The sequence below is a fragment of the Hyperolius riggenbachi genome, chromosome 12, assembly GCF_040937935.1.
Source record: "Hyperolius riggenbachi isolate aHypRig1 chromosome 12, aHypRig1.pri, whole genome shotgun sequence".
Classification (NCBI taxonomy): domain Eukaryota; kingdom Metazoa; phylum Chordata; class Amphibia; order Anura; family Hyperoliidae; genus Hyperolius; species Hyperolius riggenbachi.
In genome coordinates this window covers 85,091,200-85,106,682 of record NC_090657.1, presented here as the reverse complement: position 1 = coordinate 85,106,682, position 15,483 = coordinate 85,091,200, and the positions used below count along the sequence as shown (strand labels likewise).

Below are 15,483 nucleotides of genomic sequence, written 5' to 3'. Positions count from 1 at the left end.
CCTTAATCAGTGTAATATTCAGTATAGCAGAGCTGAAAGAAAATATAGAAAGTGTTTTTCTAAAGGAGATAGGTTCCCTTTACGTGAAGAAATTAATCGCTAAACACTGGAAGGGTGGGAGAAACCCCAACTTTTATGATTGGTGTAGAGAGATGGAGGCTGTATGCGATGGAGACACCTATGCTCCCACAGAGGGCTCTATAAATGCATATAGACCCTTTAGAGGAATATGGGATAGCATGCGGAATGCCCTCCCCTTGGACGACAGTTAAAAAAACAACGCAAAGTTAGGATCTATATTATATCTCTGATATGGTGAAGGATTTTGGCATAGCCTGTTATGGTATCAATGTGGTATGGTTGGATTAGTTTGTCCTTTGTGGTAATGTGGGGTGTGAGAGTTAATTGGGGGGGGTGGGGGATGATCAAACTGAATAGCACTAGTAAAGTAATTATATAGATATGAAGAATATATTGGGCCACGAAATGCACCTCTTTCTTTTTTTAGGCAATGATGCAAGAATTACCTGAATTTAAGGCGGATGCCTTAAACTAATCAGGAAGTAGCCAGGTGATGAGGCTGAGCCTAAAAAAAGAAAAAGAAAAAAAGTAGTCAAAAACAGTTTTAAAAAGTTTGTTTATAAACAAACAAAATGGCCACCAAAACAGGAAGTAGGCTGATGTACAGTATGTCCAGACATAGAAAATACATCCATACACAAGCAGGCTGTATACAGCCTTCCTTTTGAATCTCAAGAGATAATTTGTGTGTTTACCTTTTGTCCCCCTGCAGCTCTCATCCACTGAATACTAGTGACAGGCAGCTCTGCCCTGTCTGTAATTCCTCAGTATGTGTCAGCCAGCTCCTTTCACAGCCTAACAGAGGAGTATTTTTATCCAGCTCTCTTTCACTGATAAGAGAGCAGAGACGCTGCTGGCTTATGTAAATAACACACACACTGGAGTGTGCATACAGGGGCCTGGAGTGGAGTGTGCATAACAGAGCAACACGGAAGAGTTGGCAGCCTTCCAGACACAGGGCGACAAGTCCAACAGGGGAAAGATACATTGATTTATTACAGAGACAGTGATAGTAGAAAGTGCTGCAGTAAGCCAGAGCACATTAGAATAGGTTTAGGAACTTGTAGGATGGTAGAAAAATGGATGACATTTTTGTTACAGAGTCTTTAATAGGTCCATTTTTAGAGTTCGTAACATGTAAAAGTGAAGCGTTAAAACGGCTGTGGAGTCAGCACAAAAATCATCCGACGGCCCAGTTTATGAAACCTCTGACTCCAGGTGCCCGGAATTGCCCAGAATTGCTCCGACTCCTCGACTCAGACTCCTTAGTCATAGACAGACCAGGACTGTGGAGTTGGTCAGTGTTCTCCCTAGGCTCTTTTAGCCGGGTGCTTCACCCGTCTAATTTTGATGAGCACCCAGCTGTCATCAGCTCACCTCCTCATTCTCCTCCTATGCTGTAAACAGAGTTGCACCGACCCTGCATTCCCCTCTTGCATCCCACCCGGCTACTTTTTCATGCCACCCAGCTTGGAAAAATTTCTGGCGAAAACACTGTTGGTACAAAAATCATCCGACGACTCAGTTTATGAAAACTCGAACTCCAGGTCCCCGAAAATTGCTTCAACTGAGACTCCACAGCCCTGGTTAAAAAGAATCTCTTTATTGTGCTAAGAATGGACTCTTGCTTCTGTATAATAAGAATTGGAGGCCTTTTGTGAACAGCTGTACTTTTCTAATGTTTCTATAGAATTACTTGGCTACATTTCTGTTTCCACTGAGAAAAACATTGTAGCAGATATTTGTGCAGCCAAGGGATAGCTAGTCTAAACTCCTTTCCACTACAAGTGATCGTAGGCAATTACGCATGCTTCATTAGAAAGGACAGCAATGGAATGCAAATCTTTAACTGTCTTCCGATGCTTAAACAAAGCTCCTAGCCTGCATCAACACACTTGATGGCATGCAAATACTAGCTATTCTGAATGGAACCAGTTAACCGGATATGAAATGTGTTTCAGCGCAAATGGAGTGCAAATTCTGGGACACGTCAGGAAGAAGAAATATGAAGGGGTCACAAGGGAATGTGTTGCTGTGTTTAGTTGGGGTTGTGGCTCTATGTACAGAAAAATGCATGAGAAAAGCTGTGCATGGATTTTACTCACTTTTGCATTTTTGCATACACTTTTGCTTTGTTGCAGTGGAAATGAGCCCTGAGTATACATTGCCTAGCTAGATACTGTGTGGAGCACTGGGAGATATGTGTGTAACATGAAGGGATGACCATCAACCTTCGTTCACCTTGTGTGGTTTTTCCAAGCTCTGAAATCTATAAAATAGTGACTGCATATTTAAGCATACACTGTTTGTTTATGTAGCTATTGCCAGCACATTGAATGAGTCTGTACACTCACAGTTAGGGCTGAGGCCCACTAGTGATCGGTAAATCGCTGCAACAGTGGAATCCTTTGAGGGTGGCTCCACTTAAAGTGAACCAGAGACGAAGCACCCTCATGTATTTTACCATATATATCATTGGGAACATTAGAGAAAACACCTACCCTGCTGTCTGCTTCATTTTTAACTGTTCAGCTTGCTCCTAATCAGCCCTGATAAAATCCCCTACTGAGCATTCAGTCTGGCTTTGCTATAATGACTCAGCTATAATGATTCCTGAGCAGAGCCACAAGGGGGCAGGCTTGGGCTTGAAAAGACACCAGAGAACACAGGCTCAGCTATAAAAATTCCTGAGCAAAGCCAGACTGAATGCTCAGTCGGGGATTTGATCATGGCTGATAAGAAGCAAGCTGAACAGTTAAAATGAAACAGACAGCAGGTTAGGTGTTTTCTATAATCTACCCACTGATATATATGGTAAAATACATGAGGGTGCTTCGTCTCTGGTTCACTTTAAACTGGTGTGATCGCTTCAGTGCATGCAGAATTTTCAACGGCTGCAGGGCCAATTCGTGATCACTCTGAGAATCGAGTTTTTCAATTGCTGCACTTCATGATTTGGAAATAAGTGGTTTTGAAATCTCAAATAGAGGGTCATGGGCCTAAAGCTTTCTCCGTCTATTACCTTGCTCCCAAATATTCTACATTGACAGTAGCATAACTATAATTTCAGTAGTAAATGAGAAGCCAACTGCAGTAATTCAGCTGTTAACTTACAACTTTACCAATAAGTACTCTCCTGCATCTCAACTTAAGTGTAATGGTAAAGATGGTGTTAATTCAACTGGCATCATATGGCATAAATAGGGCACATCACACCAGTTGAGCTGTGTGTGCAGAGTGGCAAATTCTTTTTAGAGGCTTATTTCTGTTAGCAAAATAATCCCATACACCTTAACAGAAGGAAAAAAGCACCATCTATCAGCATCATGTGCAAGCACAACCTTTTATTTATCCATTTCTTCCACTGCAAACAGTGTCTCATCATGTCGATCAAATATCAGAAAGGCTTTTCCAAAACTAATCATTCTGTTTGCTCAAGCAAACATTTTAGTAAGTCTCTGAACCCTTTACAATTATTTCTATATTGATCATTTCATATAACCTATTAGGTGCTAGGATTTCTGATTTGGTCAATTTCAACTGGAAGAAAAGAAAATAAACTAAGACTTTTAGATATTCAAAATTTTTGGAAGATTTTTCTCTCTCTCGTAAAATTAGAATATTGTGCAAAAGTCCATTTATTTCAGCAATTCAACTTAAAGAGGCTCTGAAACGAGAATAAATCTCGCTTCAGAGCTCATAGTTAGCAGGGGCATGTGTGCCCCTGCTAAACTGCCGCTATCCTGCGGCTAAACAAGGGTCCCTGACCCCCCAAATCCCCTCCGTGCAGCGGGGGATTACTTCCTGTTTGAGGCAGGGCTAACCGCCACAGCCCTGCCCCACGCGTGTCTGTCAGCGCGTATCTCCGCCTCTCCCCCGCCCCTCTCAGTCTTCCTTCGCTGAGAGGGGCGGGGGAGAGGCGGCGATGCGCCGCTGATAGACGCGACTAGAGGCAGGGCTGCAGCCGTTAGCCCTGCCTCTAGGAGCAGCAAAATCTACGACCAATTTGGTCATTGATTTTGCAGGGGGGAGTTTGGGGGTGAAGGGACCACCGTTTAGCCGCGGGATAGCGGCGTTTTAGCAGGGGCACACGTGCCCCTGCTAACTATGAGCTCTGAAGCGAGAATTATTCTCGCTTCAGTGTCTCTTTAAAAGGTTAAGTTAATATATGAAGTAGGAACCCTTTGCAGGTGTTTTAGATTCATTAGCTGATTAGAGTCTGACACTTTGAGCCTAGAATATTGAACATTTTCATAATATTCTAATGGTCTGAGATTTTGATTTTGGGGTTTTCGTAAGCTGTAAGCCATAATCATCAACATTGTAACAAATAAAACTTGACATATCTCGCTTTGCATGTAATGAATCTGTTTCATATATTAGTCTGCCGCTTGTTCAGACTATGCTAGGATTGGGAATACCAATACTGGGGGCACAACTGGCTATCTATTCTGTGTTGGTTGGGGGGCTACCTACTACTTGGAGGCGCATCTGGCTATTCTAGGATGGTTGGGGGGCTACCTAATACTGGGGGCACAACTGGCTATCTATTCTGTGTTGGTTGGGGGGCTACCTACTACTTGGAGGCGCATCTGGCTATTCTAGGATGGTTGGGGGGCTACCTAATACTGGGGGCACATTTGGCTATCTGTTCTTGGTTGGTTGCGGGGCAACCTAATACTGGGGGCACAACTGGCTATCTACACTGGATTGGGAGCCACTACCTGATACTGGTAACGTATCTGGCTATCTGTGCTGGGTTGGGAGGGGGGGGGCTAAGTTATACTGGGGGCACATTTGGCTATCAAGTCTGGGTTGGTTGGGGGGCTACCTAATACTGGGGGCACATCTGGCTATCTATACTGGGTTGGGATGGACTACCTGATACTGGGAGCATATCTGGTTATATGTACTGGGAAGGAGGGCTACCTAATACGGGTGACAATCCGACCCCTGGCTTACACTCAAGTCAATCACGTTTTCTTGGTTTCTCAGGTAAAAGTTTGACCTCTGCTTTTATTTTCGGGTCGGCTCATACTAGTGTATATACAGTACTTAGTTTAGCGAAATTTATGTCACAGATAAACTGCTATTGCTCTTAGTACAAACACTTATATGTGAATAAACAAAATAGGTTTGCTCGATTCCCCCTGATTTCCTATTTAGTTAATCAGGATGATGTGTATAACTAATACCAAACAGAATGTCTAAACCACGCTGCCTGTTTTTTCCTCTCCATTCGTCTGTCATTTGATTGCTCTGTGGTTTCCCACTGTCATCCGTTTCTCAGCTATTGCTGTGACATCTACCCTCCCCACAAACTTCCCTTATAGGAACACTGTGGTAACCTACTAACGTAAAGGTTGTTGACTTTGAAGGTAATATGACCTGAGATTACAGAGTGGCTGCATCAAACAGCAATGTCATAGCTAGGAGTAATCAGCAGGCTCTACCAGACAAGGATCACAAGTTGGAAAACCTTACAAAGTTGTAGTTATGTAGAATGGGGAAAAAAATAATCACATCACCAGGGAATTCATCCAGAAAAAAACAGCCCCTTAAACCACAGTAAATGCAGAAAGCAAAGTGTGGTTCAGTTGTTGTTAGCAGGGAAAGTGTTTTTAAGTGTTTTTCATTTTTTTCTTTTTCCTTCTCTCCCCCCCCCCCCCCCCCCCCCCCCTTCAAGGCAGTTTTATGAAGCCCTGAAGTAACTGTCCTAATTATTTTAGGTATGTCGGGCATCCCTTTATATGTGTGCTTTAGATTAGATCTTTTCTGTGTATCATTTTTTTCACACATTCACTTGATGGATAGAAACCATTGATCCAGTTAAATGTTTCTATACATATTTTTTGTATTCTATACATATTTTATGAGCCAGGCACAATCTACCCCTCTTCAGTGTCTGAAGGCATTTTAAAGGGGCAGGAAAATGAGGTGACAAAAAATTACATATAAACATTTAAAATGCATGTGTTAACAAGTATAAGATGTTTAATTGTCCTGAAGTAGTCATGAACTAGTCCATCTCCTCATGAGGGAACCTCCAGATTTTCTTTATTTTCAAAAGAACTTACAGAGCGACAGTTGCTTAATCCAGCTGCCAGAATAGTATGCAAGCAAGTAGTCCAGCCCTTGGATATCTTTGTAGAGATCCTTGCATGGAAGTGCTTCTGAAGAGGAGCTGTCAGCCATACTATCTCAGAAAAAAAAAAACACATACCGTATTTTTCGGAGTATAAGACGCTCCGGACCATAAGACGCACCCAGGTTTAGAGGGAAAAACCAGGGGAAAAAATATAGTAAACCTGGTGTGTCTATGGTCCAGGGGCATCTTGTGGATGTTCTCACAGCAATTATTATAGCCTTCTTGTACTTTGTGTGGCTCCCTGTGTCTTCCTATGCCCCTTGTGTCTTCCTGTGTCCCTATCTGTCCCCCTGTATCCTCTGTTTGTGCCCCTGTATCCTATGTTTGTCCCCTGTGTCCCCAGCTTGTCCCTATATGTGCTATGCTTGTGCCTCTGTGTCCTCTGTTTGTCCCCGTGTGCTATGCTTGTCGTGTTGTGTCCATGGCTTGTTTAACTGTGTCCTCTGTTTGTCCCCCTGTGTGCTATGTTTGTCCTGTTGTGTCCTCAGTTTGTCAACCTTTTTCCTCTGCTTGTCCCTCTGTGTCCTCAGCTTGTCCCCCTATGTGCTATGCTTGTCCCTTTTGTGTAATCTAATAAAAAGACAAACCGAGAGCCCAATATAGTGTAGTAGGTATTAGCCCAGATGGATTGAAATGATAGGTAAGTATTATACTTACAAACACGGGTTACCGCTGAGGCAACCACTGTATAGGCAGGTGGGGAGTATACACCTGTCCCCACTCAGGATTAAGATGTCGCTCTCTGTGATAGAAGAAAAGGAGGGTATATCACCCTTCCACCAAGGGTGGTTCACTGGATGAATCGATGTACAGAGGCGCCAGTAGGATAAAAGATACTAAAAGGCTTAAAACATCTAGGTGGCGGTGGTGGACCAACCAACCCAAAACAGACACGATGCTGTCAGTTAAAGTCAACGAAAATTTATTCACATACTCCAATGAACACTGCGACGCGTTTCACGGGCATAGAAACCCGCTTCTTCAGGCATTAAGCAATAGGAGTATCTCACAGCTCTAGGTCCTGATAGGGCTTGGCACCAAGCCCTATCAGGAGGTGCCAAGCCCTATCAGGACCTAGAGCTGTGAGATACTCCTATTGTTTAATGCCTGAAGAAGCGGGTTTCTATGCCCGTGAAACGCGTCGCAGTGTTCATTGGAGTATGTGAATAAATTTTCGTTGACTTTAACTGACAGCATCGTGTCTGTTTTGGGTTGGTTGGTCCACCACCGCCACCTAGATGTTTTAAGCCTTTTAGTATCTTTTATCCTACTGGCGCCTCTGTACATCGATTCATCTTTTGTGTAATCTGTTTGTCCCCGTGTCCCCAGCTTGTCCCATGTTCTATGCTTGTCCTGTTGTGTCCTCAGCTATCCCCCCCCCCCCGCATCCTGCGTTTGTGCCTGTGCCCTCTGTTTTGCCATGTCTTCCTCCCCTACTATCCCCCGCAGTCCTAATTGGCTACATCAGTACAATCCCACTGCCCGGGTGTTATGTAGTTATCGCCAGCCATGTGTCACCGCCCCCCACAGTGTAGCTAGCTACATCAGTATAATCTGATTGGCCCCCGCTGTGTAGTTAGCCGCTGCCATGTATAACCTGATTGGTCCCGGGCTCGCAGTGTAATTCGCCGCATCAGCATAATCCATTGCGCCCCGCTGTGTAATCAGCAGCCATATCTCACCCGATCTCGGGAAGTCCGCGCTGCTAAGAGACCTCTCATATGAGTCATTCTTCCCTCTAGTGCCGGCCGCCTGTAATGACGCAACATGAAAAGCCGGCACTAGAGGAAAGAATGACTCATATGAGAGGTCTCTTAGCAGCGCGGACTTCCCGAGATCGGGTGAGATATGGCTGCTAATTACACAGCGGGGCGCAATGGATTATGCTGATGCGGCGAATTACACTGCGAGCCCGGGACCAATCAGGTTATACATGGCAGCGGCTAACTACACAGCGGGGGCCAATCAGATTATACTGATGTAGCTAGCTACACTGCGGGGGGCGGTGACACATGGCTGCCGATAACTACATAACACCCGGGCAGTGGGATGAACTAACTGCCACTAATTTCAGGGGAGGAAGGCAGGCGGACAAAGATAAAGAGTGGACATAGGGACTGCACAGGGAGTCCCCAACACTGCGGCGAAGTGGCGGTTCGTATCGGCGGGCGTTCGTAAGTTGGGGACTCCCTGTATTTGGACCATAATGACGCAGTGACTTTTTCTCCCCACTTTTGGGGGAGAAAAAGTGCGTCTTATAGTCCGAAAAATACGGTATATAATTACTTGCTCTACGTACATAACATATGTATTGCACTGTCTACATTTTGATTTTAGTGATTTTTCTATAATAATAAAAAAAGAGGAAATGCTTCTTAGGATTCTCAATTTTAACTGTTGTCTATTTTGAAGCCAATCCTGATGTCATTTCCTCCTTTACCCTCCTCTGCCTGATGTATGCATTACCCACCTTCCTCCCAGTCTTCAGACACTCCCACCCAGCTCTGCAATAGAAAGTGCATTGTCTCAGCATGAGAAACATTGGCCAATCAGAGAGGAACAGAGGTGTGGGAGGGGAAAACAGCAGGGAAAGAGGGTTCGGCCAATCAGGCTGCATTAGTTAAGTCTGAGGGGAAAGTAGAGAAGCAAAAAAGGACCACCCAGCATGCCCTGCAACTTCTTTTGTGCAGCAATGTACCAAATAAGAGTCAGGTAAACTGAGGAATGATCATTTTTCAACAAGAAAAGTAATAGTGATTTTAACTTTTGGATTGCCTGGTTAGCATCCTTATTACTTGTTTACCAGATAAAAAGAAAGAATCGATTTGTGATTCTATGCCCAACAGTTACTTTAAAAGAATAAAGAAAACAGAAGTGCTGGTGCAAAATGTGTAAGAACCATCTTATTAAAATCCCTCACTTTAAGTGGCTGCAGCTCTCAAGCACTGTGATTCTGACAGGAGAAAAGCACTATACAAATGTTGGAAATATTATTGTTTAAGTAATTTACAATGCATTTTTCATAGTACCCCTTTAAGAGAGCCTCACTTTCATGACACACAAAAATCTTAATACACTGGGATAAAAACAGTGAGCAGCGCTTGCTTTTAATGGCCTATGGCTGGTTCATTATGGCTTTTTCAACAAAGTACAGTAAACTACAGCAGCCAGTCAGCATTTATATGCTTTCATTGCCCTAGGTTAATAGTAACGTAGTTGCTACTGTACATATCAAAATTATATTTGCATTCAGGGGCATAACCATAGTTGACCAGCCCCCTGAGGGTGAGGGGGCAGGTGAGGAGCTTGGGGGGGCGGTCCTGTAACCTAATATTTTAATTAGGCAGAATGCGCATTGGAAGCTTTCTACATTACCTGCTCCTGGCGGTCGTGTCTTCTCCACTTCCTGGTTAGTTACCAAGTGTCATGCAGCCAGCCAATCACCATGCGGCTTCAATCCCCTATTGTGTACTCAAAGGGTATTTTGATTGGTCCAGTTCAAAGCAGTATTCTTTTTGCATTATATCCGCATGGAAAGTCAGAATTATTAGAATCTCATGAACAATCTCAAGTTGCCTGTGGATTTCCTTAGACAGTTGCTGCCAAAGGAATCCACTACCTTAACTGGTTGCTGCTAGAGTCGCACACTAATTTGCGCACTTTCATATAGTCCTATTTATTTACACATATTTCTGTCTATGGACAATCTCCGCAGCTTGGGTCAGTCTTACCGTCTAGTGACTGGAGTGAAATGTATCCAGTAATCACTCTAGTGTACATGTAAGATTCCTTCAACTACTGGTCTTGAAATTGTATCATGTCTCACATGATTTCCATATTATTGCTGCGTTTGCCACTTGAGGGAAGACTTCATTAAGTCGGTATTACATTTCCTCTTGAAGCAGAAAGTTACTGTATAGTATTTGAATAAGAAGGCTGGTAGCCAGTAAATGCTTGCAGTATTTTCTTACAGAGGCATGTGCTTGGCATACTATTTTATTTTACTCCTAAATTTTGTTGCTGTCTCTTGGCACAATGTTTGTACAGCATAGTAAATAATCAAAATGATCTATCATGCCTTATGATAAAGGAGCTTTTATATAAATATTTATGTGCTTGTGAGTCTGGCTGTATACTTTAGGGATACAGGAGAGCACATAGTGCTTCTTTGTGCAGATTTGCAATAGTCGGAGACAAGATTAAAATGTAAATGAAACTGCAATGTAGAGGAGGCAGAATTACCGGTAGCTTTTTTTGTAAGCTGCTGATTATGTGGAGCTTTAGGGCTGATTAAGCATAGCCTGTTGCTACATGCAGTCCTAAGGTATACAGCAGTAGCATTCTAGCACAGGTTCTGCTTTCCACTGATCAAAAAGACCATTAAATAATGTACCTGGGCATAACAAAAGCCCCTGCATCCCCCGCGATTGCAGGAGGACCGGGGGCTCTCCCATCTGCATGCAGAGTAGCACAGGGAGTGTTATATTTACCTGCTTCCAGCACTGTGAATCTACAAGCATCACTACTCTGCTGCCCTTCGCCGAGCTCCTGATCACATGACTCGCATTGGTCATGTGATAGGGAGCCAGGTAATGGCAGCAGAGAGAGTGTGCTGAGATGCACAGAGGATACCCGCTGCACTGAAAGCAGGTAATATTACATGCGCTACTCTGCATAGTGGGAGGGGGTGATGGAGATGTTTGTTTAATGGCTGCCTTCTGGTCCCTTGGGGTGGGATATTTTTTTGCAGGAGAACCCCATACATGGTACTTACACCCCAATAATGTATTGATGGTTTTCGAATAAATATTTTTGGGGAAAAAATGCAATGTTCTGTTCTTAATATACTGTAGCAGCACAAAACCTCTGTCTGTACCAAGGTCCAATGCACTGTAAAATCCACCAGGATCCAGAATCTTTTACATCTGTCACATGATGATAATCCTGAACTTTGATACACAGCAGACTAATAAATCATTCAGGATACCCATTTTTACCTCAGTTATACTGTTTCAGCAACAGAAAAGCTTATATCTATGTACTGTACTGCACTACATTAGTATGCAACCCCTCATTTCCGGTGATGTTTAGCTAAACTATGACGTCGTGCAGCCTTCACCACACAGCACTATGGGAGACTTCACATAGGAGAAAAAAACAAAACATTCCACAGTGCTTTATCTTGCCGGCAGTAAAGATGCCAGCCTTTCTGATACATTTGAGAATGTAAATCGGGGTGAGGAAAGCGTTTACTATGGACAAAAATTGACTAAATAACTCATAGACGGATATTGTAAAAAAAATAAGCAGATTTGTTGTATGGCATATGACAGAGTGGCTTCCGGTGGGTGGAATAAGGAGAACTGTGTGCTTGGGGTCGAGCAGGCGGGCGTGGTCACTAGGACAAAAGAAAAACCTAGAGAAATACACCCTGTATGTGTTTAGAGAGTTTACTCTGTCTAATTCCCCCTCATTTGTGACTAATCACAAGTTGTAATTTGATCTCTTCCCTGTGTCACATGACTGCCATGGCAGATAAACTCATTTGAAAGCACAGGCTGTTAACAATATGTCTGCTTCCATGAATCAGGAAGTAGAAACTGTGCAAATGTATTTGATTTGTATCAGCTGTAACACAGAAATGTTTTTGTTTAAAGGTTATTATGCTGTTGCGTATCTTTTAGAGCAGAGAGAATGTTCAGGTCCACTGTAATGAGTCTTATCCAGCATGTGTACTGAGTGTTCTTGGAGTCACTGTTCTCAGGGAAGGAAGATGGAGATGCACACTGACACTGCAGACTTTCTGTACCAGAATATTTGGAGCTCTGCTGTATCAGTATCTATTACAGGAATACTAGAACCAGGCGTTTCTAGAGGGGAGGATCCCCTGCAGTCCTCCAATAAAGGATCCATCCTTCAAATCAGATGTTTTTGTTTCTACACTTGTTATGGATGTAAAGATTATGATGGCTTGACCCTTGTGAGATGGGCCCCCCAGGCTGTGAGGGTCACAAGGGGAGGCAAGAGAAGCGGTGGGAACATTGGGTGGCCCCATCAAAGTTTTTCTGGGGGCCACATGATTTGTAGCTACGCCACTGCGTGAAGCTAATCTGGCCACTGAAAACTCAGAATTTCTCATAGAGAGAGGTTTGTTCACCATTCGACCAAGATAATTATTTTTGACTAGCAGATTATTGCATGTGATGATCATCTTCCTCGAATTGGCAACATAACCGCTGTTTTTAGATGAGTTTTCCATACGCCGGGAAGTGCTGCAGGATGATAGCGGTGAATGAACATTAGGGGAGAACTGCAGGACATCATTCAATGTGCTCTGAAAGGATGAAGGACTTTACAACAGGCCGGGAGCTACAATCATTTAGGCTTCAAGTTGAAATATAGCTGTTTGATTTAGCAACAACAAGAGAGCCGCTGAGCCAGTAATCGGCAGGTCCAGCAATTTATGTGATTCATTAGCATGATACCGTAAGCTTCTTTTTTGGAATTCTAGTGAAACTTTTAATCGCCGTGTTGATTGTCTCTTTTCAGCTCCTGTCTGACTTTGAGATTTGCTGCCTGGGAACGTTCAAAGACATGACTCGAGGTGAGTTCCTGTGGTAGTGGCCTCTTGCAGAAAAACAGGTAATGATGATAAAATAGTTTCCAGATAGAGCATCAACTCTATTTTATGCAGCAATGCGTTGCGTCTGTGACCTTTCCGTAACGTCAGTAAAGCAAGTGTGCCTTCGCTTATATGAGCAATTAGACCATGTCAGGAACATGCAGCTTATTTTCCTAGCCATCTGATACCTGTCAGTGTTGTGTGACAGCTCTCATATATCTCTATAATGAATGCGGCTGTGGCTCATATACAGCACAGCTCTGTGTCGGTCTATAAGGGGATGATCTTCCTCGGATTTTCAGAAGTTTTGCGGCTGCGAGGCTAATTTGCATGTTTATCGCGGCTTCATTTATCACGGAGATGGATAGAAGCCGTCTCACAGCGCTGATGTAGACCAACGTTTCCTGGTGTTCTTGCACTGATAAAGGGTAATATTTTCTGGCATTACTTTAGATTCACTTGTTTGTAAGTTGCAGACTTTGAGATGAACTGGGACTGCTTATGCCTATATCCAACTTTAACTAGTTTTTTTTGTTGTGTGACTACTTTCTAAGAAAATTCAGCAGCAAAATGTAAAGAAAACCGGTGCATAAAAAAAAAAAAAATAGATATATACCCTCTTTCCCTGAAATTAAGACATCCCCTGAAAGTAATCCCTAGCAGGAATTTCAAGCATGTTCGAAATATAAGCCCTACCCTCAATGTAAGCCCTAGCTGTAGTAAGGGGAAAAAGTATGGCAACTTGTGTGATTACTGGAGCCCATGGTCTCGTATGCAGGTCCAAGGCTCTAACATTGGGCCAATCACTGCAGTCGCTGCTACTACTACAGCAAGTGCAGTGATCGGCCCAGTAACAGAGCCATGGTCCAACCTACGAGATCATCAGCTCCAGTAGTAACGCAAGCTGCCATACTTCTTCCCCATCGGCTGAAGATCGGGGACACTGCAGCAATGGAACTGGAGGGGAGAAGAGGATGAGGGAGACATCGCAAGACATGGGGGCAGTGTGACATGGAGCTAGGGGTAAGAGAAGGATGCAGGGGAACATTAGAGAACACAGAGGACATATAGTTATAAGGGACACAGGAGGACAGGGAATAGAGGAGGACATGGGGTACACAGGGGGCCACCAAGAAGACGCTAAAGGTACAAGGGGGACACAGGGGCACACAAGAGGTGGATCTAGCAGAGGAAGAGGTGGTACAGTGGGAAAGGCAGGAGGACACACGACACAGGAACTTGTGTGTTCATAGAAATATAAGACATCCCCTAAAAATAATCCCTAGCACAACATTTGGAGCAAAAATTAATATAAGACACTCTTATTTTCAAGGAAAACATAGTATTTACATTGGATGGTCCAGAGGCTTCCTGATCCATCTTGCAGCCCACCTCTGCTTAGAGCCAGGTCATCACAATGAAAATCTAGCGGCCTAGAGAGAGTCTAGGGGCCTGGTGGATGCTTGCCCCACCAAAGCCAGGTGACCGTCGTCAGTGGGCAAAGACTGCTATCTTGCCTAGGGCCCCGTTTCATCTTAATCCTTTTCTCCCTCTGATGCTCAGGATCCCTTCAAACATATCCGGCAACAGCTTGGCAGATATGTTCCCGTATTGAGGCATCCCTCCATGTACGAGCACAGCCATACTCCTGCATGATCAGTGCAGCCCCCCTCATACACGGATGGAAGCGTGACCAAGGGGGAGGAAAAAAGTTTGCCAACGACAGTAGGGTCAAGAAAGAAGCCTCTGGACCATATAAATTTTTCCCCTTTAACTCACAGGTTCACTTTAACCTTCCTGGCGATAAGCCCGAGCTGAGCTCGGGCTATGCCGCGCAGGAGGATATCTCTGCCCCTGGTGGGGAGATTTGCCCCATTTAAAGTGCTGTGCGCGCAGCTAGCACTTTGCTAGCCGCGCGCACAGCTTGATCGCCGCCGCTCTGCGGCGATTGCCCGCACGCAGCGGCGGAAGAAGGCCCCCCCCCCGCCAGAGCCCTGCGCTGCCCGGACCAATGAGTTCCAGGCAGCGCTATGGGCTGGATCGGAGGCGTCTGACGCTGACGTCCATGAGGTCATTCCGATCGTCGCCATGGCGACAGGAGAAGCTACACAGGGGAATGCGTTATATACGCGTTCCCCTGTTTGCTATTGATGCCGGAGACGATCGCACTAGAGGGACACATGCGCCCTCTAGTGGTGTTTCATGTAGCTACCACTTTTTTTTTTTTTTTTTAAATGTATTTCTGCCTATTTGGCAGAAAAAATGAACCGCCAGGAGGGTTAAAAGGACCACTAGACTATCATTAAGTGTTCTGGGATAACTACAGTTGCATTGAGGCTAGTTAGGTTCACACTAAGTATAAAAACAGACCATCTTCCATAATGAGACAACAGATAAACAGACATGTAGATGTTCTCTAAGGGCCTGAGCCCACTGACGCAGTTGTGTCCACTTTTCAGTTACACATCAAGGTTACAGATGCTGGAAAGCGGACAGAAGTGGACACAACTGCGTTAGTGGGCTCAAGCCATAAAAGATTTGTCTGACATGTTTGTTTTTCCCAATGGAGGGATACAGTGAAAACAAAGTCCCGTCTTTCACTACTTTTCCAGAAACAGCATACACTATATAT

General features: G+C 44.1%; 1 protein-coding gene across 8 annotated transcripts in view; it reads left to right on the top strand.

The window, feature by feature from the left end:
- The window catches only part of BRCA1 (BRCA1 DNA repair associated), a 243,881-nt gene that overhangs the window by 205,662 nt on the left and 22,736 nt on the right, over positions 1-15,483 (top strand). For all 8 annotated transcript variants that reach the window (XM_068264418.1, XM_068264421.1, XM_068264423.1 and 5 more), the window contains exon 20: positions 12,779-12,833. In XM_068264418.1, coding sequence (XP_068120519.1) covers positions 12,779-12,833 — 55 coding nt within the window. The remainder of the gene's footprint in view (positions 1-12,778; positions 12,834-15,483) is intronic.